At 43.7% G+C, this 24662-nt stretch overlaps 1 protein-coding gene across 5 annotated transcripts; it reads right to left on the bottom strand.

Annotated features, from left to right (window-relative positions):
• Nucleotides 1-626: 626 nt before the first annotated feature.
• ZFAND4 (zinc finger AN1-type containing 4) lies at nucleotides 627-24638 on the bottom strand. 5 transcript variants are annotated; one of them, XM_081911739.1, is made up of 10 exons: nucleotides 24486-24638; nucleotides 20743-21054; nucleotides 17073-17148; nucleotides 16917-16984; nucleotides 11979-12165; nucleotides 10776-10923; nucleotides 8675-9832; nucleotides 4428-4479; nucleotides 3839-3952; nucleotides 627-989 (listed from the first exon to the last, which is right to left on the bottom strand). In XM_081911739.1, the coding sequence occupies exons 2-10, from the start codon at nucleotides 20924-20926 to the stop codon at nucleotides 739-741; spliced, it is 2238 nt and encodes a 745-aa protein (XP_081767865.1). In that variant the 5' UTR covers nucleotides 20927-21054; nucleotides 24486-24638; the 3' UTR covers nucleotides 627-738. The 5 variants fall into 5 exon arrangements, with proteins under 5 accessions (XP_081767865.1, XP_081767868.1, XP_081767867.1 ...); XM_081911742.1 differs by having other exon boundaries at nucleotides 3835-3952; nucleotides 24486-24637; XM_081911741.1 differs by having other exon boundaries at nucleotides 3839-3949; nucleotides 24486-24637.
• Between the last annotated feature and the right edge of the window lie 24 nt (nucleotides 24639-24662).

Raw genomic sequence — 24662 nt, 5'->3', positions numbered from 1 at the left:
CTTAATCATTGCTCCTACTTGCCATCAGCCTGTAAAACAGTAGAAGTCAGTTGCTCTGTTTATAACTGCATGAAAATTTAATTTTAATAGATTCCCCCCGCCCCCCCAGTAATAGCATTCAACATTTTTAACAAACCCAGTCTTTTGAAAAAGGGAATTACAAAAAGGTAAAATAAGTTGCCTCTTCTATTTAACGGCAAGGTAAACTTTCTTTTTTGTAAAAATGTGAAAAGAAAAGACAGAAGAACTGCCTCCTAAGAAATAGCAGGATTAACATGATGTTATTTGAGACTGGATCACACAATCACACAATGTATGTATGGCTGACCATCTGAATGGAGCCTAGTGCAGCCGATAGAGCACTTTCTAAACTCTGAAAGGGTAAGGCTTGATGTGCTGGGAAAATTTATACGGAAATAACTTGCGCCCCAGAATGGACAAAAACCAAGGTAGAACATAGAAGAGATTACATGACACCCTCATTACGGAACCTCCTCAAGTCTCATTATAAAATTTATATTAAAACTTAGTAAAGTGCATCTTTTAAAAGACTTGTCTAGTGAAAGAGCATTTGGAAAATATAAAACACTTAACACAAGACATATAATAATAGTTAAATCAGAATGTACATTTTCAAAAACTACTTTTTAAATTTTTTGATTCACTCAAGAATAAATGGTGTCAGCTACAGTAGTGTTCACATTATTCTTCAGTATTATGCAGCCTCATATGATTTTGTTAGTTGGCAATCTTTAGATTTGGAGCATGGCAAAAGAAGCAGTCTAAACCACCGCTACTTCTCTCTGTGTAATAAGGCTCCTCTGGCAGACAGATGCATGCCATAAAATCATGCTCAGATTTTGGGAAGCTTTGGTGCACTGACCACAGGATTGGCCTCCTGCAAGTACCTCCGCCCTGCATTCTTGTAGTCATAAGTACATGTGTGAGTCTCTGCATAGCGGTGAGTTGCACAGAAGTTGTTTCCACATCTGAAAAGAGAAAGGCAAGTGTTAGAGATCTTCCACAAATCTCATAATTCCAGATGCTGTCCCAGAAATAACATAATGCCGTTTTTGATGGTTGAAGGTCTCATCTAAACGAGTTGAGCAATACAGGAAGGCTAGTAAAACCAGAGAGACAAAATCACTAACTCCTGACGCGAGATCTGCATTCTTCGTACAGCACAATCCACTGTATGTTCACTGCAAAAAAAGTCCCGTTGTGTTGGATAAGGAAGATATTGGGACTATGCAGGACTGGCAAAATCAACAGCAAAATTAAGAAAATCTAATGGTGTTTTGTGGAAGAATGTATGCTTTTTCAGACTACTTAAATATTATAGTATGGTGAACTTGTGAGCAGGATTTCAGCTATAAGAAACAGAAGTAATTTGATTGTAATAATTTGGTTATGTTTGGATAGACGGAAGATAGGCTGCACCAGGAGTAAAAATAACTGCATGGGGAAAGGGGTGGGGAGTCAACAAATATAAGAGAAAAGGCAAACTTGTGTTATGACTATGTATGTTAAAAATGTTGAAACTCAATAAAATATAATTGGAGAAAAACCAAGTCCCACTGTCCTGAATGAGGCTCACTGCCAGGAAATTGTGAATCAGATTTCAACCTAAAAGGGTTAAAAGTATAGCACTAAAGGAAGAACATTGGTGTTGGATAGAAAGGGGGCGTTGGGAGAAAGAGCACGACAGAGGAGTGGAGAAGAGAGATGCCATAAGCTGGATGGGATCACGCTGGGGGTTCTATCCTTGCTTGTGGAGGTCCATGCTAACCACAAATAGAAAGGGGAAGGTTGATTTCTTTTTCAGTCTGCTCTGTCACACCTCACGATGTCCTCCAGGGTCACATGAGTCCTGACCTTCTGGAGCAAATTTCTGAGAGGCATGGGATCTACAGGGAAAACTGCTGAAGACTGGCTCCCGCCCACCCCCAAATCCATTAGCAAAATCCACCCTCTGCTGTTGTTATCAAAAGGCCTTCTGAGGATGGAAGGGCACAGTAACTTAATCTGAGGCAGCAGCACTCATAAAGGTAAAGGGACCCCTGACCATTAGGTCCAGTCGTGGCCGACTCTGGGGTTGCGGCGCTCATCTTGCTTTATTGGCCGAGGGAGCCCGCGTACAGCTTCCGGGTCATGTGGCCAGCATGGCTAAGCTGCTTCTGGCGTACCAGAGCAGTGCACGGAAACGCCGTTTACCTTCCCGCTGGAGCGGTACCTATTTATCTACTTGCACTTTGACGTGCTTTTGAACTGCTAGGTTGGCAGGAGCAGGGACCGAGCAACGGGATCTCACCCGTCGTGGGGATTCGAACCACCGACCTTCTGTGTCCTAGGCTTTGTGCTTTAACCCACAGTGCCACCAGCGTCCCAGCAGCACTCATACGCCGGATTAATAACCCGGGTTCAGACCAGTCAAATGGAGGTACTGAACTTTGATACTGATAAACAGCGGGCAGAGTCAATGGGAGTGAGGTTTATGAAGGCCTTGAGAAGATCGCAGGAGGTGACAGTCTGACAAATGTATTACGTTCCCAAATGAGGAACCTAATGAGGAGATTGTATTTGCTTAGCTTGTCTGGAACAGCAGGGTGAGAGGTAGGGAGTCAATCGAAAAGGAATACCTGAAGTTGGAGAGAGATAGAAAAAGGGGATAGAAAGGTGACGGTTAGAGACAGAGGAAAAACTACCTAGAGTGGGACCAAGTAATCAAGACAAGAAAGAGCAGAGGGGGGAGACCAGAGTCAATGAGAGTCACTCAGGCTTGCAAATTCAGAGATCATGATGTCTAGGACATCGCATTTGTGGCTTTGTCTCGTGTGTCTGCTGTAGCTGCAGCTTAACAACATTGCAAAGCCATTTGAACTTGTCTGATCTGTCACTGCTTGGTTCAAACGGTGAGAAGAACGCTAATGGATTCCAGGTATGCACTTCAAACAGGGCGATAGTGTCCCTGCCGGGGTCCTATTATAAAACGCTACAAAAATCCCCACAACCACCACTTCGAAGTGTATATCAAACAGCTTGTAAGTAAGGAAATAACTTGTTTTACCAATTGTCTTGGCCAGCCAATTCCACTGGATTAGAGTAGGCACACAATTTGGCAGACATTTTGCAATTCCCTTTGTCGTGTATGACTTAGCTGAGATTCCTGCATTGCAGGGGGCTGGACTAGATCAGTGTTTTCCAACCTTGGGTCTCCAGCTGTTTTTGGACTACAATTCCCATCATCCCTAGCTAGCAGTACCAGTGGTCAGGGATGGTGGGAAATGTAGTCCGAAAACAGCTAGAGGCCAAAGGTTGGGAAACACTGGACTAGATGACCCCTGAAGTTCCTTTCAACTCTACGATTCTATTGTATCTGGAAGAAGAGGGTGGTTTTATTCAGCGTTAAACCCACTGAAATTAGTCATGGGGGAGGAGAGAGCAGAAGAATCCAATTATTTTAACAGTAGGGCATACATTATGGTTTCTCCCAGCAGGACCAGGACTAGCTCCTGGACATGACAACTTTCAACTTCCAGCAGCTATGCAACTCTGGTAAATTTCTGTGATTCCACAGGGCCAAGGCGTGCCCTCCCTCTCATTCGCACAAATCTCTACCACCTTTAAAAGGAAGCTCAAGGTGTGACCCCTTTTAAATGAGATGCAAAATATTCAGAGATATTTTACAACGGAGAGCCCTTCATCCCTTGGAGATTTACGTCGAGAAATTTCACATTTTATCAAGGAAGAAATAATAACCATTAATAAGTGACAAAGCATGGCAACAAGCTTTCGTTTGAAGACAAACACATTCAAGGTGCAAACTCAACCTACCTACATTCATAGCTAGTGGCTAATCCAGTTTTCTTTCCACAGAAGAAACAGTGCTTTGTCATTTTCTTTTTAGGCTGAACTGAACCATTCACAGGTGGGAGATGAGTTGCATCACCTGCTTTCAAAAAGCAAAACGTTCTCAGTTTATATGTGCTCTCAGAGAAATGGTGTAAAAGAAAAACAGCACACACGGAAAACCTTGCTTCACAGGTGAAAAACAGGTCCTTGTTTCAAGTGACTTTTCTATGCCCCCAAAATTACATAATGCAAACTTTGGCAGCAGTAAACATGTTAGCCTGACACATGTTGTTTGATTAATGTGTTTTAATAATAAGGCAATCTTAAATACTGCATATTTTTTTGTTAGCGCAATACACGCTATATAGAAAACTAAGTGGTTTTAGTTATGTGAGATCTATGCTGCCCAGAAGAACTACTTTTTTTATTTAGAATGATTACCTTTGAAGAGTTTTGGTTCCAGAACTGCTGTCTATAGAAAAGAGAGGTTGGATACTCCCTCTTAGATCCTAGTTCAGTTTCAAATGAGACAAGCACTTTCTAGCTGATAACAGCAATACGGATTTATTACTCACCTATTCTTTTTCCTGCAGCCATAATACTTCCATTCAATCCAAGTCCAGGAGACTAAAAAGAGAGAGGTTTTTTTGTATTAGTGGATTAGGTGAAAAAAACGCTGGGTTGGGAAACAGGCACTAAAGCAAGATAAATGCATTAAGCTGTAGCAATTCAAGAACCAGTTGATGAATTTGAACCAAATTTGGTACGTAGGACTCTCATAGTGTACATAAGCACAGATTAGTTTTTGCTTGAAAAGACATGATGGGAGGTGGATAAAATATTGCATTTGCTATCCCACCTTTCTCCCAGGGTAGGACCCAAAGTGGTTCACAACATGAGTTAAAAGCAAATACAGCTAGAAGACACATCAGATGCAAATATGAAAAACAATTAAACAAGTTATCGTAGTATTGGTATATGTGTGTGTATATATATATATATATGCAGGTTTTGGTGTCCTCGGGTGTCTTCCCGTGTAAAAGTTGGGGTGTCTAGGCGACGTTTCGACGAGGTCTCACTCGTCATCTTCAGGCTGGTGCTTTCGGCTTCTTGTTACTGGAACAGAGCAGGATCTCAGTGTTTGAGTTCCTATAAATACTGTTGAGGGGGTGTGGTGTATAGCCTCCAATGTTCTGGGCAGAGAGGAAGTTCCCAGGCTAGTGTGCCTTTTCTTCTTTTGTTCCTTAATTACTTGAGGGATATCTTGAGTGATTTCTTGAGTGATATCCTGAGTACCACTTAGGTGGGTCATTAGGTGTGGATTAGTTGCTAAAGTCTTTGTGTCTTGACCTCTTGAACTTTGTGAAGAGTTTTTCTGAGAAGATGGCTGTACTGCACTTAGTTGTGCTCTGGCTTGGCTTCGTGTATAGGGGCGAGCTGTGGTTTTGTGGCCTGTGTCAGCCAGATCTGTGTAGGGATTGCAGGGGGGTGCAGCATCCGGAGGTGCCACCATGGTTTGGCTACTGGATGGTGTCTGTAATTTATCTGTGGAGAGGGTCTGGGTTTGGGTCTGGTGTGGTTGATTGGTGATAGCGTTCTGTGTGCCTCTGGATCTGGTGTCAGTTTTTGTGGGGAGGGCTAATTTCCAGATGTCTGGCAAGCGGGATGTGTCGTCACGCTTGTTCATGTTGTGAGGGTGTTTCTCTATCTCGATGGCTTCCATGATTATTCTCTTGTGGTGATGTTCCATGTTAAAGAGCAATTTGGAATCTGCAAAATTAATTTCGTGTCCTGTTTCTTTCATGTGTTGGAAAAGAGAGGAAGTTTTTTCTTCTTTTTTGACGGCATTCTTGTGTTCTGCGATACGTGCATTTATTCGTCTGTTTGTTTGTCCAATGTACGTGGCTGGGCAGACTTTGCAGGGTATTTCATAGACCCCTTGGTTTTCCAACTGGATTTTATCCTTGGGGTTCAACCTCTTCAACTTACATTTTTTTGCTGACGTGAAATTTCATACAATAAATTGTTGTTGGAAAGAATGCATACCCCTCCACAATTTTTTAATGACAGCAACTTGTTCAGGGTTTAACGTCAAACTTTAAAGAGAAAGATGAGGGTGATGACGCCCTGACTATTTTAGTTCAGGAAGGATTTTATTTATCTAAATATTTACATGCCGCTATTTCATAAAACACATCAAAGCAGTTTACGCCAGAAGTTACATTAAACCACATGGTAAAAACCAAATAAAAAACGATTAAAACCAGACATCAATTAACTAGTGTGGAAAAATGCATTACAGTATATGTTTGCAAGATTTAGAAGAGTTAAGGGTGTTAAACTGTTATACATGTCGTAGACAGCATTCCATACATCTGCTGCTGCTGCTGCTGCTGCTGCTGCTTTCTACAAAACCCTAGCATGGAAGAGAAAGAAATCATTCCTCTTTTCCTCCACAAAGAACTTAGGGAACGAAGAAGTGACTGGGAAGGAAAACACCAGTGAGAAGCATTTTCACCCTTTTGCCCACAGACACCCGTTATCTCCCATTATCCCCTGCCTTATTTGGGCACCAAGATACACAGAACTCTCTTGTGTATGCCAGAACAATCTCCTCTCTTCTGCTAGTGCTGCTATGGGAGCCTTATCCTGCACCAGGCAAATTGTGCTGCTTGTTAAAACAAGGTGAACTTATGTAGGTAAGGTGCGGAAAGGGAGCAGGGCTGCAAAATATCGGTTTCATGTTCAAGAAATCATTATATTCACTTAGAGGTAAACAACTGCTGGAATAATTTTTATCAGTGCGATTTCTGCACTGACAACTTTTGGTTAATGGCCACTGTTAATAACATAACTATATCACTATAATAACATAATTATTTCACTGTTTGTACTTCTCTGCTTTTCACCCCCCCCGATCTGCTTACAACCACTAACGATGAAGTGAATCCATGAAACTGGAACCAGAAAAGTTTTGTTAGTTCTTAAGGCGTTTCAAGACTTTTTGAAGTTTTAGATGCAACGGCCTAACATAGCTACAAAGTACAGCAAGCCCTTTCCCATCCTTCTCCTGCCCCCAAACACTGCCAGGCAATATTCCCATCACCAGCCCAAACCAGGGAAGAAACGCAAAAACACAGTATCTCAGTAAGAACCTAAAGCGAATGAGACTTTTATGTACATTTTTGGGGTTTTTGTATTGCCCTTGATATGGTTGGCGTCAAAAGCTGAGCAGCTTGAATCAAAACAAGAGCCCAAGAACTCAAGAGTCATATTCAGCCATTAACGCTCCCAATAAAATAAGCATTTCGGGAAGGGGAGATTTCTGATCACAGGGAGAGCCTAGGGCGTTTCAGTGTCTTACTTTTCGCAGATATATCCCAACGCTTGGTTGGCAACAAGAGTCAGTGGTTACAGTTCCACACTCTCCAATGCACAATTTGCTTATTGGAGTGTCTTATCTGAATAAGGCTGATGTACTGAAGATGGGTGTTTTATAAGCAAATGCAGATTAATTCATGCTCCTGGTTTCACTGAACATGTTGATAGGCAAGACTTGGAGGTTTCTAGTGGGCCACTAACAGTTCCCTTCTATATTACTCATAATTTGGATGTAGACAGCAGTGAACTATTAACATGCCTTAGAGGAGAGCGCAAAATATGGTTTGAAGCTCAACATCAAAAAAACGAAGATCATGGCCACTGTTCCCATCACCTCCTGGCAAATAAAAGGGGAAGAAATGGAGGCAGTGAGAGATTTTACTTTTTTGGGCTCTATGATCACTGCAGATGGTGACAGCAGCCTCGAAATTAAAAGACGCCTGCTTCTTGGGAGAAAAGCAATGACAAACCTAGACAGCATCTTAAAAAGCAGAGACACCACCTTGCCAACAAAGGTCCGTATAGTTAAAGCTATGGTTTTCCCAGTAGTGATGCATGGAAATGAGAGTTGGACCATAAAGAAGGCTAATCGCCGAAGAATTGATGCTTTTGAATTATGGTGCTGGAGGAGACTCTTGAGAGTCCCATGGACTGCAAGAAGATCAAACCTATCCATTCTGAGGAAATCAGCCCTGAGTGCTCACTGGAAGGACAGATCCTGAAGCTGAGGCTCCAATACTTTGGCCACCTCATGAGAAGAGAAAACTCCTGGAAAAGACCCTGATGTTGGGAAAGATGGAGGGCACAAGGAGAAGGGGATGACAGAGGACGAGATGGTTGGATAGTGTTCTCGAAGCTACCAGCATGAGTTTGACCAAACTGCGGGAGGCAGTGGAAGACAGGAGTGCCTGCCGTGCTGTGATCCATGGGGTCATGAAGAGTCGGACACGACTAAACGACTAAACAACAATAACAACAAAGAACCGCATATGGCTTAGCTAATGCAGCAAAGTGTGAAACTGGATAGATAGATAGATAGATAGATAGATAGGAAGATTAAGCAAAAGCTTTTTGGACGATCAAACTGGAAGTCACAAGAAAATTAATGAATGGAATTTATCACCAAGACAGAAATTAAATGCCAAAATTATGAAGTCCTAGGCTTCTGAAAAGTATGGCTGGTACCTACCTGAAAGGGAGTTTTCCACTGGCAGTGCAAGGCTATTGGGTTGGGCTTACTGCTTGAAGAGGTGGTCAAAGGCACCACGAACAAGTCCAACATGCCTAAGAAATACTGATACAAACAGTACTGAACACCCACATCTAGTTCTCAATTCCAGCTGCAATCAGCTTTGTGACTCTTAACAGAAACAAACACTAATCAAGCCTTCTAAGGAACACAAAGAGGAATCGCATCTATTTAGAAAGCTTATGTACTTACTAGGAAGTATCCGGGCATTTCATTGTGGGGAGCGGCCACGTTGTAGCTTTCTCCTTGAAAATGCTGGAGGTTTGTAGTCCGCGCAATACCAGAAGTCCGAAACCTGCTTGTCCCACAGGAATTCTGCAAAGCATCTCTGTTTGCGCTCCGGGCCAGTGAACTTAGGAACCCCACATTATTTACAGAGACAACAGGATCTTTGGATGCCTTGACCGCTACTTCTGTGACTTCCCGGGCCTCCATTTTAGAAAGGAGGTCGGGTCTTTTGCCGGGTGAGTCTAAACCTATGCCGTGGAATTTAGAAGTCCTTGGATATGTGGAGTCGGCTAAATTGTGCAACTCCAAGGAGCGCAGAACATTTGGCGAGGCAGCGGGCCTCAAGTTACCAACCTCGAAAAACTTGGACTGAGCTTGAGGTTTCCGAGGGCTGTAACGTGCCATCTGTGCGGAGCAGTGAAGAGGCGACAATTGTGTGTTCTTCTGGGGACTTAGTTCGCAAGAATTAAGAATACTAGTATCCGCCGCTGCTGCAGCTGCAGGGGTCAGGAGTTTTGTAATCGTCTTGTTTGGAAGATCTGCAGAAGCAGAGTCCTTATCCCCCTCAGATAAATGGAGCTCCGTGTTGACTTTTCCTATTCCATATAAATCACTGCATGGTTCAGCTAACAAGGCAAAAGCGTCAGAATTTGGAATAACCTTTTCTTCTGCAGCATACAGCTTTACATTTGTGAGATTTGGATATAAGAAAGGACCAGCTTCATTTGTTGCCGAACTGTTATCTATATTTCTCCCAGGGTGCCTAAGTGGAGCAGGGACCGGAAGAACCACGCTGTTTGTCGGAAGCTTTGAATCTTCTTTTTCCACACGTGGAATTTTAGGGGGCAGCCTAAGGCTGCTAAGTGACTGTGGAGCGGTCTCCCACCTGTCATTTTCCTTCACGAAGTCATTACTAGTAGATGGCATCCTTCTGCCAGCAGATGATAAAAACGAAAGTGCATTTTGAGAAAAGTCTGAGGTATTTGAATTCCTAGGAGGTAGGCACGGTTGTCCCATACGGCGGAGCGCTCGCAAAAATCTCTGGTGAGCAGCTGTGACTGAGCCACTAGATGGGCGAGGAGCCAATGGAGGGTGGGGGTTCACTTTAATTGTTTTTTTAGGCTGTGAAAAAAGAAAAAGGAGACGTGGTTATTATTACTTTTTCTGCATTACAATATCCACAAAAATTCCGAGATGACTTTTCAAATTAAAAAATAGCCTCTTCCCACTTTCTTTAACTGCATACCTTTCCAAGCATGGCCAATTAAGGAATTAAGTGAATTTAATGTCCAGATTAGTGCTCAGTGTCCAGATTAATAAAAGTTCAAAACTATAAGTCTGCATAGACGGCCATGTTAATAACTAATTTTTTTCTAATAAATAATGAGAATGTTGGAGGGAAATCAGATACACTAAATAACACCGCTTTGCATTTTTTAAATATAAAAACAGATTCTCATTTAGAAGTTTACTATATATAGTTGTACCTCGGTTCTCGAACACCTTGGGAGTTGAACATTCCGGCTCCCGAATGATTGAAAACCGAAGTGAATGTTCTGGTTTTTTAATGTTCTTCTGAAAGCTGAACGTCTGATGGGGCTTCCAATTGGCTGCAGGAGTTTCCTGCAGCAAATAGAAGCCGTGCTTTGGAAGTCAAATGTTTCAGAAGTTGAAGGGACTTCTGGAATGGATGCTGTTCAACTTCTGAGGTGCGACTGTACTTTATACTAAAAGTGAATCTTTGTAATAAGTGGCACACACATATATTTTGGGCATATTATATAGTAAAGTATTATCTTTTGTTGGAACAATGTCTCCTATTGAAATAAAAAGTTGCTACAGGCAGATCAGGATGTTTTTGTCTCTCCCTTACTCAAGTTTTGGTCCAATAAAAGTACTCGTTTCTATACATTTCCTCGCTTTAAGGCCAACAAAGCAGTAATTCCCTCTAACAGTTCTGTGATGAATACTTGTAGTCCATAAAGGTTACGGCAGTCAGCTAACTCTTCCAAAGAAATGAATATGCAGATAGTTCTGTATGGGGTAGAAGAATCTGTGCCTTCACCTTTTTACTCAGATTCATGTTCTCCATCTTTGCTCTAAGAAGCTTCATTTTATTCATTGTAATAGAATTCTCAATAATCTGTTCACCAGAAGGAGATGCCTCTGTATCTTCTTCATCATCCGCATATAAATTATAAACAGAACCACCACTGGCAAGGAGAGAGTGCAAATTTACATTTTAATATTAGGTATTTAAGTTGTAAATATAGATGCCAAACATTCAAAGCAATGGGGGGGGGGGGAGTTGTCAAAAGCTTTCAAAATTAAGCAGGATGAGAAGAGGTGGTACCCTGGATACATTTATGGCTTTGAAGATAAGCCCCGACACTCTGAATTGTGCATACTGGTAACCAGGGCAGCTGTTTTAAGATCAATATAACATCTCATGCGCAAGCACTGGCCAACATTAATGCACTTGGATCCTGGACCAGGTAAAATTTCTGAAGAGTTTGCAATGGTAGGCCCAAGCAGAGTGCATTGCAGTTAACGCAATATGGATGTGTGTTACCACAGCAAATTTGACCTCATCAGGAACATGTGTCACTGGTGGCCCATCAGGCTGCAATGCAGAGGGAGCGAAGAAAACCAGGGCTATTCCATTGCCTCTTCTGAAACAGCCTTTGACCCTTCCTCTATCATCACTCCATCAGGCTACCTGAACTGCTTCCATCCCACCTGGTTATTATAATTTTTAGAACTGGTGCCTGAGCTTGCTTTCTCCCTCCTCTACCCGCCAAGCCTCTTTTCCTTGAGTCTCTTTGTGTTGTAAGGACAGGGACTAGTTTTTGTCAGCTGCTGAGGAAATCTTTTCAGATGAAGAGCAAATATATAAGCAAGCAAGTTGGGTGAAAGGCACTTCTGGCTACAGCTGCCACCCGAATCCAGAGGTGTTCCAAGCTTGTGAACCTGATTCAAAAATCCAAAACATTTTCAAGCACTGTACTCTGGTTGCACGCCCCCAAGGTCTTTCAATGCCACATTTTCAGGATCCATTGTTTCATAATTTTAGAATTCTGTGCCTTTTCCTTCCCCCTCAAACCTATGGACCTGTCCGACTCCAATCTGCCTCATCAGCTGTAGCAAAAGGTTGAAGCGCTTCTTCAGAATGGGGGCCCTGCAGATTATTCCTACCAAATCTGTAAGAAAAGTTTCTATGTTAGACATTTTTTGTAACTTTTCCGAAAAGAAATAAAACCCAGTATACCTTAACGATTCAGACAATGGTGTTAAAGTTCCATCTCTCTTGTCTATAATACGGAAAAAATTCAATTGATCTCCTTCGCGGTATACTAAGAAGGTAACCTGTTTGCTGGATGGAACCTTCTCCCAAATATCGTCACGACTGGGATCCATGTATTCTGTTATTTCCCTAATTGGGTCTCCCACAGGAACTAAGAGGAAAAACAACCAGAAATATTTTATTGTCTGAAAGCAAAGATGCACACTTATCACCTAGGCAACATACTGAAAAGATTTCTCTCCTGAAGCTATCTTAAAGTGTCTCTAATAGGCCAAATTAAGTGATTGTCCACATAGCTTCCTAAAATAAATAATGAACCTATGATCAAGTTACTGTCAAGTAAGAACCATTTTCAAATAGAAATTTAATAAATAAAATCAATAACTGGCTAGACCTTCAGCAAACTTTACGGCAGCTCAGAAAAAGAGAGAGCCCCTTTACCCTTACCAGCATAATTGTCGACAAATAGACTGGGCTGCACTTGCAGACAGATCTCTAGAGCTGACACAGGTCATTGTGTGGGCCAGAGTTTGCCCATCTTTTTGGGCCAGTGGCCACATTTCAGACTTTAAGAAACTGCTGCAGCTGCCGGCCATGACATGGCTGCCACAGGGGAACATGGCATAACACAACGCTGCCATGAAGGGCATGATATGACACAAAATCAAGAATATTGTTATTGCTGCTCAAGATTACATTGTGCTTACCATGGGAAGCTGGCTATGTCCTGCTGGTCTTGATTGTGGAGATCACACAATATAGATCTCTCTCACACACATACACGCACACACACACCAACCACACAAATACATACCCCCCACATCTCTCTCTGCCCCCAGACTGCACACACATAGACCACATAGTCATGCACAGACTCCTCTCTTCCATGCACAAACCTCACAGATAGCTCTCCCTCTCCCAGATCACACATTCCTGCGCACGCACACCCCTTCTTCCTTCTCTCTCTCTCTCTCTCTCTGGGGTGATGCAACTGCTAGCTTAAGACTGGCAGGCAACAAGCAAGCAATGAGGCAGGGGGTGGGGAAGCCTTCTCTGCCATCTTTCCCCCCCAAAAAAAGAAAATTCCCCAGCTGATTGGCGGCAAAGAGGAAGCTCCTCAGCCGCACTTGCCTTAAATGCGGCAAGTCACGCCCCCTGAGCCAGACAATAGGCTGGCCAGGGGATGACGCGGCAGAGGATTCCCCCTGTACACGCGGGGCTGGCAGCCAGCCACCGCATGGGTGTTGGGGGCGGGAAGTCCGCAACCCCACCTCCTCCCTAGGGTTGGAAGTGGCTTTCCAATATCGGAGGGAAATAGCACAGTCATGACTCTGCATTCTAAGCCCTCGGGTGACCTCATGCAGATACTTCATATTGGTGTCTAAGAGCGTGGGGGATAAGAAGGATTCTAGCTGAATCCCACCCCCTGTGCTATCTTCTGAAACTAATCTTGGTTTTAGGGCCAATTAGTACAAACATTTTGAGTTGAGCGGCTTCATCTGCACTTTCCCAAAGTAAATTACGTTTTTTCAAGATTAAGGAACCCCCTCATAGTTCTAGTCTTTACTGCAGTATTTATATGACCTCTCAGATGAAAGCGTCAGAACCAATGAGAGTTTCCTCCTTTATATGTTGCTCACAAAACTATACTGCACCCATCCACCTGCGGCTGTTTCTAGTTATAGAAAGGCCAGATGAGGGTTTTTTTTTAAAAAAATATTTGGACAAATGTATCTGGCACATTTTCTAAAGTGAGTGCACAGCCCTAGTGCGTATGGTAATACAGGAAAAGCTGTAATACAAGGGAAAGGAGACACAAAACCCTTTTGTGCCCCCATTCTGCTGTCCTGTCACATCAAGAAATACAAGTTTGACTGTTGGAGTGGCATACAAAGGATGAACAAGTTAAATCTGTTATGATAGATTGGGCAAGAGATGTTGGACACAATATAATGTTTGAAGACTGGGAAAGGTTATGGAAGAAAGGGGTTAGGTTTACCGCATGTACGGTGTTAAAGGAAAACATTATGAAAATGATGTATTGATGGTACTTAACCCCTGTAAAACTAGCAAAGATTTACCATAAGAGTGATAATGTATGTTGGAAATGTAGAGAAAAAGAAGGTACTTTTTATCATACATGGTGGATGTGTCCAAAGGTGAAAGACTTCTGGGAAAAGATATATAATGAGTTGAAAAAAATGTTGAAATATACATTCATTAATTAAGAAACCAGAAGCCTTTCTACTTGGAATAGTGGGTTTGGAATTGCCCAAGAAAGAATTGCGCAAAATATGGTTTGAAGATCAACATCAAAAAAACGAAGACCATGGCCACTGGGCCCATCACCTCCTGGCAAATAGAAGGGGAAGAAATGGAAGCAGTGAGAGATTTTACTTTCTTCAGCGCCATGATCACTGCAGATGGTGACAGCAGCCACGAAATTAAAAGACGCCTTCTCCTTGGGAGAAAGGCGATGGCAAACCTAGACAACATATTAAAAAGCAGAGACATCACCTTGCCAACAAAGGTCCATATTGTAAAAGCCATGGTTTTCCCAGGAGCCGGTGTTTGTCCGCTGACAGCTTCCGGGTCATGTGGCCAGCCTGACTAAGCCGCTTCTGGCGAACCAGAGCAGCGCACGGAAACGCCGTTTACCTTCCCGCCGGAGCGGTACCTATTTATCTACTTGCACTTTGAGGTGCTTTCGAACTGCTAGGTGGGCAGGAGCTGGCACCGAGCAACGGGAGCTCACTCCATCGTGGGGATTCAAACCACCGACTTTCTGATTGGCAAGTCCTAGGCTCTGTGGTTTAACCATACTTTGCAAATAATGCTTAGGGCTTCCAATGTGGGAACCAAAGGTGCCCCATAGTTAGAACATGCTTCCCACTGTCTGATTGGCAAGTCCTAGGCTCTGTGGTTTAACCATACTTTGCAAATAATGCTTAGGGCTTCCAATGTGGGAACCAAAGGTGCCCCATAGTTAGAACATGCTTCCCACTGTCAGGTGATATGCCCATAGAAACCAATCATCTGTGTGTCTGCCCAGCATATTGAAAAGGAGAGGGGGAGAAGAGAAATGCAGAACACATTTGACATCTACCATTCAGCATTAGGACTTCTGTGTTGGTCAAACTGCGGAAACTAGCTGCAGTAGTTCATTGAGTGCTTTGAACACTCATTCTCACTTTTAATTTTGTATACAATGATAGACATTTCTGTAAATACGAGGGATCAAATGTTTGCCCCACTTAATAAAGTAAACCACCTCTCTTTCAGCACTTGGTTCATACCACTCAGCTTCATACAATATTTACGGGTTTCTCTCGATGCAAGTTACCAAGAGTAAATACAGAGCAAATGCAGTAACATTTGAGCGAGCGCTAAGAACACACGTCTCACAATGTTTCTTTCTTCTTTTCACTGTTTTTTTTTTTGGGGGGGGGAATATATCTTCCCTTGCATGTAAGTTCCCTTGCACTTTGCCTGCCTCCGCACCTACTATTTTATTGCAGACATTACAATGGCAGAGAGGACGCAAAGACACGTCAGTGTAGTTTCTCCCACTTTTCTTTAAAGAATTTGTACAAAGAAAATTACAACTATGTTAGGTAAAGATAAAGGGACCCCTGACCATTAGGTCCAGTCATGACCGACTCTGGGGTTGCGGAGCTCATCTTGCTTTATTGGCCGAGGGAGCCGGCGTACAGCTTCCGGGTCATGTGGCCAGTATGACTAAGCCGCTTCTGGCGAACCAGAGCAGCACACGGAAACGCTGTTTACCTTCCCGCCAGAGTGGTACCTATTTATCTACTTGCACTTTGACGTGCTTTCCAACTGCTAGGTTGGCAGGAGCAGGGACCGAGCAATGGGAGCTCACCCCGTCGTGGGGATTCGAACCGCCGACCTTCTGATCAGCAAGTCCTAGGCTCTGTGGTTTAACCCAACTATGTTATGTTAAAGTTATTTTTCCTTTTTTTGGGGGAAAGCAATTAGCTTTTAATATGATTGTCAAATTTAAGTGTAGATTTGAATCTAACAAGTCAAAAAAAATGAATATACTTTTGAGGTTCCCCTTTTCGTTCCTCAAAGACAGGCTGTGGCTACCCAACAATTACCCTCTTGTAGGTACACCAAGGCTTGTGCTGCAACAGCTAAAGGAAGATACAAAGGGCACGCAAAAATTCCAGCCCAAACTACACAATGATACTTTAGTGGTGAAGAGAGAATGATCCAATAACTTTTGGGGTGTGATATATAGGTTGGGCCTTTTACCAGAACTGGGAGCCTATTGCCAAGTTACTTTGTTGTTGTTTAGTTGCTCAGTTGTGTCCGACTCTTCTTTATTACTGAACAGAAGCACAAAAAGGAAAGAAGCTCTCATTCCCTTCAATAGTTAATAATGTGACCCATAATGGCAAAGTGAAGTATGTGCTTTACTCCCTCTCACCCATCAGCGGGATCACAGTACAGTGGTGCCTCGGTAGACGAAAAGAATTCGTTCCGCGATTCTCTTCGTCTAGCGGTTTTTTCGTCTTGCGAAGCAAGCCCATTGACAGCTTTGCGGATTAGCGCTACAGCTGTCAAGCGGCTTCCAGCGATCAGCTGTTAAGCGGCTTATCAGCGGAACAGCTGATAAGCGGCTTAGCGGCTTAAGAAAAGGGCGAAAAAAGAGAAAAAAACCCGCGGGGGGGATGCAAGATTTTTTTTGTCTTGCGAAGCAACCCCATAGGGTAATTCGTTTTGCAAAGCGCCTCCAAAACGGAAAACCCTTTCGTCTAGCGGGTTTTTCGTCTTGCGAGGCGTTCGTCTTGCGGGGCACCACTGTAAGTTTAACTTCCAGGTGGATTGTACTGACTATGCAAAAAATACTTCAGAGACAATTTAATAGGTACCTACCTCTTCTAGTATTAATAGGTCCACCTCGCATTGCCAATATCAACTTCAAAGTGCAGCCCTCTGAAATGCTGTAAACCAATCAAAAATGTTTTGTAGCCTTTTTCCCACAACAGAAATGGTATTTAGAAACATCTGTAATTGCATTTAAATACTCACTTGTAATCATTCAAGCAATAGTCGTCCTCTAGCTCTAGATTATTCCAGATTAAGTGTTGCTGAGATACGGGGATACCTTAAAATGACATTGATAAATATTAATTGGCTTACTGACCTTGTAAAGCTGTGCCCCAAATCACTATGGTAAACCACTGCAATTAATTGTAAGTATACTTAGTTATGTACATTCATTTAGGTTAAAGGTACTAAAGAGCTGAAAAGATGTGAATACGTAGTAGAAAGTGCCTTGAAAATATATAAAGGAACATCCTGACATTACTATCAAGTGAACACAAACTACTTATAACCATTTCTGTCCTTGAGATTAAATGGTAACAACAATAAAACAGAATACAGTGGTACCTCGGTTTAAGAACAGCCCGGTTTAAGAACGATTTGGTTTACAAACTCCGCAAAACCGGAAATAGTGTCTTGCTTTGATAACTTTACCTCGGTCTAAGAACGGAATCCGAATGGTGGAAGGGCACTGGCGGTGGGAGGCCTCAATAGGGAAAGCGCATCTCTGTTTAAGAACGGACTTCTGGAATGGATTAAGTTCGTAAGCCAAGATACTACTTGTCACGGCCACCCAGGACGGGTCCCAGCTCACAAGAGACCTCACTCCGTTGCAGTTTATTTACAGGAAAAGTTTATTGAAGATTTCTGCTTCTCGTACAGTTCAGCATCGTGGCCGTACGTCTGTCACGTTAGACCGCTGAAGTCCCCTCTGACTCCTCCCCTCTTCCACACCAACTTAATAGCCTGGCTCTAGACCACCTCTTCCTCTCCTTTCTTTTCCGCAGGGTCTTCCTGCCCCCCTGGGTTCCCTCTCTCCGTGACTCGCCTGAGGCTGAATCCTCTGCCGCCTCTTCCCCCCTCCTTCTGGCTTTAGGGCCGGGCTCCTCCCCTGAGCTCTCTCCACTTCCGCGCGCCTCTACGTTTGAACTTGGCGCGCGTACGTTGCTGCTGACCTTTCTTTCGACCGCTACACCACCCCTTGTTCTGCTCTCCACCCTTTCCGGCTGAACACCTTGCTCCAACCCCCTTTCTCTGTTCTCTCCTAATCCTGCTCCCTCCGAGAGGCTGACGACTCCACCCCCTTTACTCCGTTCCGGCTGAGACGCCTCTTGCTGCGTCTGTCTTCCACTGGGCTCCTCTCCGCTTCTCCCTTCTCCTCCCTTTTGCTTGATTAAGGTAACCCCCTTTTGAGAATCCTCTGACTCGCTGCTCAGACTCGTGGATTCCCTCAGAATTCCGTCATCTTCTTCCTCATCCTTCTGCCCCTCCTCCCACTCGCTCTCCGTCTCCTCTGTCATCTCCTCCTCTCTCCCAGAAACCCTGACACTACTGTAGCTACTTTGCTTGAAAAGTTCATGGTTTTTAAATTCTCCAATTCCTAGCTGTTTGATCTCACACGACATGCCATTCTCTAAGGCGGTCTTATGCAGGTAGAGTTCACGAGAGAAGGAAACGACTGTATTCTCTAATTTGGGGTTATGCTATTCTCTCCAGGAGAGCTGTGTTGTGGTATGCCATGCCACACACCACAGCCATTATGTGTTATGCCGCGTTTCCATGGCAACCATTTGAGATCACTGGACTCCTCTCCAAAAAACGTATGACCATCATTGCTATTTACTGTTGTTGCAACAGAGACCAGGCAAATTTAACCCATATGATTTAGGAAGGTTCTGTTATTATTTCCTTTTGGGCAGAGGCTGTTGACTGTGTCAATGTAGTATTGAATATCGCATTTCAAAGTAAAGAGATCAATATGAAGTTAACTGATAAGAAGTTTTCTTATGCTGTCTGAGAGCACTCATGATGGCTCTATAACACTAGAGCTACAAATCTTGGCTTGCTGTGTACAATGCTGGGGTACTGAATTTTGCACTAGCTGAAACCTCTGAGCACTTAGGTGTTAAAACTACTACCAGTGAGTATTTGGGTTCTTGTGAAAGCAAGCACTAATGATGAAGAACTCTCTGAAGATACTTCTATAGCATGAACAGTTGATAGATACTCATACAGAAAAGTGTAGATATTTTTAAGAATAAGTTACTACCAAAACATATCAGCTATCATTTAAATTGGCTAATTCACAGTCTTTGTAAATATCTCAATGATACACCTCAATGAGAATTCTAAACTTATGTAAGAAACGAAATGCCAGTACAATTCAATGGATGTTGTTGAATGGATGCTCATCAAATTTGCAGGTGACACCAAACTGGGAGGGGTAGCTACTGCCACAGAAGACAGAATCGGGATTCAAGATGACCTTAACTGATTGGAGACCTGGGCCCAAACTAACAAAATGAATTTCAAAAGGGACAAATGCCAAGTTCCACACTTAGGCAGGAAGAACCAGCTGCAGAAATATAGGATGGGAGACACCGGGATTACCAGCTGTACAAGTGGAAAGGGTCACGGGGTCTTAGTAGACCACAAGCTGAACATGAGTCAACAGTGTGATGCATCAGCAGAATAGGCTAATGCTATTCTAGGCTGTATCAGCAGAAGCACAGCGTCCAGATCAGGGGTTGGCACGGCTTACCTGGCATGGGCCAGATCACTCCCACAGAGATCCTCCGTGGGCCGGACCAGTGCAGCGCTGGAAATTGCGCCTGCGCATGCCCAGAAGCAATTTCCGGAGCCACGGAAGAGAGTCCCTGTGCCGCTCAGCATCGGTTTAGCGTAGTGCGCGGGGACTCACTGAGCGGGCGGCTCGGTTCGGGGGTGGCTCATGGGCCAGTTAAGCAACCCTTATGGGCTGCTTCTGGCCCATGGGCCTTAGGTTGCCGACATATGGTCCAGATCAAGGGAAGTAGTAATACTACTCTATTCTGCCTTGGTCAGACCCAACCTGCAATCCTGTGTCCAGTTCTGGACACCACAATTTAAGGATAATGATAAGCTGGAACCGGTGCAGAGAAGGGCAACCAAAATAATAAAAGGCCTGGAAACTAATCCTTATGAGGCATGGCTGAGCCTGGAAAAGAGGAGCCTGAAAGGAGATCTGACAGCCATCTTCAAATATCTAAAGGGCTGTCACATGGGAGATCCTAGAATTGCAGAGCTGGGATCCCGAGAGACATCTAATCCAACCCCCTGTAATGAAGGAAACTAAACTAAAGCATCCATGACAGATGGTGGCCCAACCTCTGCTTAAAACTTCCATGAAAGTACACCACCTTCCAATGGAGTCCGTTCTACGGCGAAACAGCTCTTACCATCCCAAATTCTTCCTGACGTTTAGTCAGAATCTCCTTTCTGTGGCAGGAGAAAACAAGCTTGCTCCATCTTCCAGGTACAGTCATACCTCGGGTTAAAATAGCTTTGGGATAAGTATTTTTGGGGTGCGCGCTGCGGCGACCCGGAAGTAATGGAGAGCGTTACTTCTGGGTTTCGCTGCTCGCGCATGCGCAGACGGTCAAAATGATGTCATGCGCAGAAGCACCGAATTGCGGGTTGCATTCGCCTCTGGATGCGAACGGTGCTTCGGAACGGATCCCGTTCGCATCCAGAGGTAACACTGTATTTCAAACTGCTAGCTAGCTCTTTACACTGCATTACAGATCACAATGGCATGTTTTCTATAAAATAACCGCCTTTTCAATTGCTAAGTTAACAACCTTTCTAGATTTTTATAACTTAAAAGGACACAAACCTTCCAATCTCTGGATTTTAGTTTTCACAGAAATTACTGTTTCAAAAGGAGATACCAGCAGCTCAAAGCATGTTCCTGTTAGAGTTTCAATGAAGAGCTCCATAGTCTCATAGAAAGCAAATTTGTAATGGCATGGCCCCATGTTATTATCATTGTAGAAAGGAGGTTCTTTCTTGTTGGCCATTCTAGGTACTTTAAAAATGCCTTGTGGGAAAGTCAGTTGGGAAGCGTTGGGCTCTGAGCTCCACGACAAGCCAAGTCAGCTCTGAACACGGGACATGGGTGATGCTGTTCATGTTTCAAAGTTTGCACCTAAGACAGACACAGAGTCAGTAAACATGGTATTTGAGGAATACAACATTTTTTAAAAAACAAACAACAAACAAACAATTGTCTCTGAACTTCTTGTGTGAGTTGTGACACAAAATAGTTACCTGACAACAGGCTACAGGTCAAAAGAAGGGACTGTTTATGGACTGTGCTTACACTAAAATGGTAAAGGGACCCCTGACCATTAGGTCCAGTCGTGACCGACTCTGGGGTTGCGGCGCTCATCTCGCTTTATTGGCCAAGGGAGCCGGCGTACAGCTTCCGGGTCATGTGGCCAGCATGACTAAGCCGCTTCTGGCGAACCAGAGCAGCGCACGGAAACGCCGTTTACCTTCCCGCCGGAGCGGTACCTATTTATCTACTTGTACTTTGTCATGCTTTCGAACTGCTAGGTGGGCAGGAGCAAGGACTGAGCAACGGGAGCTCACCCCGTTGCGGGGATTCGAACTGCCGACCTTCTGATCAGCAAGTCCTAGGCTCTGTGGTTTAACCCACAGCGCCACCCACGTCCCTTCGTGCTTACACTATCACCCATCAAAACATTTGCTTGTCTGGGCCGTTATTTGACTCGGGAGTAATTTTCTCAGCGATATTTAAACAAACTAATAAATTGATATTAAGCACTGTTGTATCGTAACCTAATCCTTTTCTATTCACACATGCAGCACATAACCACTCGCTTGCAAGAAGTTAAGGAGGTAGAATATCTGCAAAATCACGCATACTGGTCAAGGCCCTTCAATGAGTTAACTCAGGGGTATGCATCCATCTGCCCTGAGGGCCAATGGCTCTGGGGATGAAGTCAACTCAGTGTTTGCAGCACCAAAGTGACCTTCCATGGTGTGCAAGCCTGGACAGTGTGTATGGAGGTCCTGGGCTGCCCCAACGACAAGACACTCCTCTTGGTCTTGATGGTGTGGTCCAAAAGAAAGCAGAGCAATGCGTTTGGCAACAGCTTGGCTGCAGGAGTTGCCAGGAGGCGGCGTACAAGACGCCATCCAATCGTCTTCGGGACTCCACTCTGAATTTGTGTATGGTTTCCTCCTTAGCCTTTTCTTCTCCTGAAGATATCCCTCAAGGCAGCGGAGGTTTAGGACCAGAGTTTTCCTTCTCGTAGATAGGCTACCTTCCCAGGTTGACAAACCCCATCTGCCTCTCACTTCCCTCTACAGCACAGCACACTGGGCAAGTCCCTAACTCACTGAGGGTTTGACACCCATCAGCTACCCTCACCCGATTTAGCTTTAAATTTGAAAGGTAGAAAATTTAATTACTGGGTTATTTATTATTTTCAAAACTGTTCTACATTTTGCAACACATAAAACAGCATACTTGATAACTTGGAGAGATGTTTAGCAAGCCATGAAGGCAAGCACACAAGTTAGGCACTTGGAAAGTTCACTTTCCTTGCTTCACATCTGATTTTGGGCCAAATTATAAACAGTAACCAAACGGGTACGATAAATTAAGCATACCTCCTGCTGTCCCGAATGGAAGCAGCCATTTAACTGCCAGCTGCGTGCTCTAGGCTGCGCCGATTGTTTTGTCTGTCTGTCATTGTGAGGGCTTCTAGAAGTTCACACAAGAGATTGCCGTACAATCTCTAACATCCCAATTCCATGCACGTTTATTCAGAAGTATGAGCAATTGCATTCAACATGGCTTACCGCTAACTAAACATGCACGGAATCGCAGCCTAAGTCAATCAAACATTTCAGTGGGAAGGTGGCTAGAGTACCTGGGCTGAGCAGTGGAAACAAGCATGAACTTTTTTCTTCACTAGCACAATTCAGCCCAGATTTATGAAATCCAACAAACACTGTGTGGGAAATGGGGCTTTGAAACTGAAACACTGGTGAAGCAGTTGCATAGAGAAAGAAGCAAAACCCACAGCTTCACCACTGCCGACCTGACTATGCTCATTAGCCTTTCAGCAAAGCAGCCTTAAGGCCGAATGCTGTGAAGTCTAAGAGGTTGAAAACTGCTATTGCTCACTCTGGATGCCAAGGAGGAAGAGGTCTCCCATTATGAACCTGGCACTTCAAGGAGCGGCTTTGGGCTTCCGGTTCCGACTGGCAGCCTCTGGACTAACTTCCAGTTAGTGCAGCGTGCCAAAGGTAGTGCAGTGTGCCAAAGTGACAATTGCCTGCAGCACCCCACAGCTGAAACATGAAGCCTGTATAGCATGAGTAATTTATTAAGGGTTTGTTTTTATCTATTAACAATCTCAATAATACGAATAAAAGGAAATCATAAATAAACTTGGGAAGGGGGAATCATTTTTTGTTTGTTTTCTATTAACAGTCTCAATGATATGAATAAAAGGGATGTATGAATAAAAATGGGGGGGGGGGAGGAGGTAAACTTTGGGGAAATAACCATATACACGAAGTCCGCAACTGACATTACATTCTAGGGAGCGTGCTGAAAGCCATAATCGTGTTTAGTCAAAACCCAATGGCAGGCGGCGTTGCCCAAGTCATTTTCACCAGAACCCCACCACCTTTTAACATTTTTTTTTTTTTGCCAAGCACATAAAGCCGAAAGCACACGAGTTCAACGTGCGCTAGCTGCGGATTCAATGTGCATAAAATTCCATTCGCTGCGTTGGCATCAAGAAGGAAACGTGGACACTTGTGTTTCAACCTCTGCCGTGTGAGGCTCGTACTTTTTGCAAGGGAAAGGCGCGGGAACTAAACACTGAGGTGAAGCCTATACATAGGAACTATCATATATTTATGTATCCATATATAGATATATAAATATAGATAGTGTTTTATATATATATATATATATATATATATATATATATATATATATATATATATATATAGTTTTATATGGATCAAGTTACAGTTTTATATAGCTATGTACATATATATATATATGTATGTACATAGCTATATAAAACTGTAACTTGATCCATATAAAACTATCTATAACTATATTTACATCTATATAGGATCTATATAGGAACTATATCTAGATCTAATAGGTTATTGTCTTTTACTGTTCTGTTGGAAGCCGCCCAGAGTGGCTGGGGAAACCCAGCCAGATGGGTGGGGTATAAATAATAAATTTATTAATTATTATTATTATTATTATTATTATTATTTAAACCTATCTATAACTATATATACATAGCTATATAACTCTATCTATCTATCTATCGCTATAAAACTACTCTCTCTCTCTCTAAATAACTAGTAGCCTTCCTTGAGTCCCTGTCAGGACAAAAAAAGGTGGGGTGTAAATAAATATATAACAAACGACATAACAAATCCACTGAATAGTGCTAAGGATGCCAATTCCCAAGACACAAGTCTTTTGGAGGGCGTCTAGTCACGGAACAAGCGCGTCCCGCGAAGGAGGGAGGAGGGGAAAGAGCGCAACGGCCGCCTCATCCTCCTCACCTGCCCGCCCGTCGCCTCCGCCTCTCCCCCCTTCGGTCGCCGGACGGGGCGGGGCCAAGCGCCGCCTCACAGGACCACCGGTGCCGCCGCCGCCGCCGAACACGCGACCATCACGAGAAGGCCGGGAGGAAGGCGCGGAAGGAGAACCGGCGGCCGCCGCTGCCGTTAGCCGCACTC

The sequence above is a fragment of the Podarcis melisellensis genome (assembly GCF_964234715.1).
Source record: "Podarcis melisellensis genome assembly, chromosome: 5".
Taxonomy (NCBI): Eukaryota; Metazoa; Chordata; class Lepidosauria; order Squamata; family Lacertidae; genus Podarcis; species Podarcis melisellensis.
Note: the sequence above shows the minus strand (reverse complement) of the source record. Positions and strands in the feature narration are given on the sequence as shown.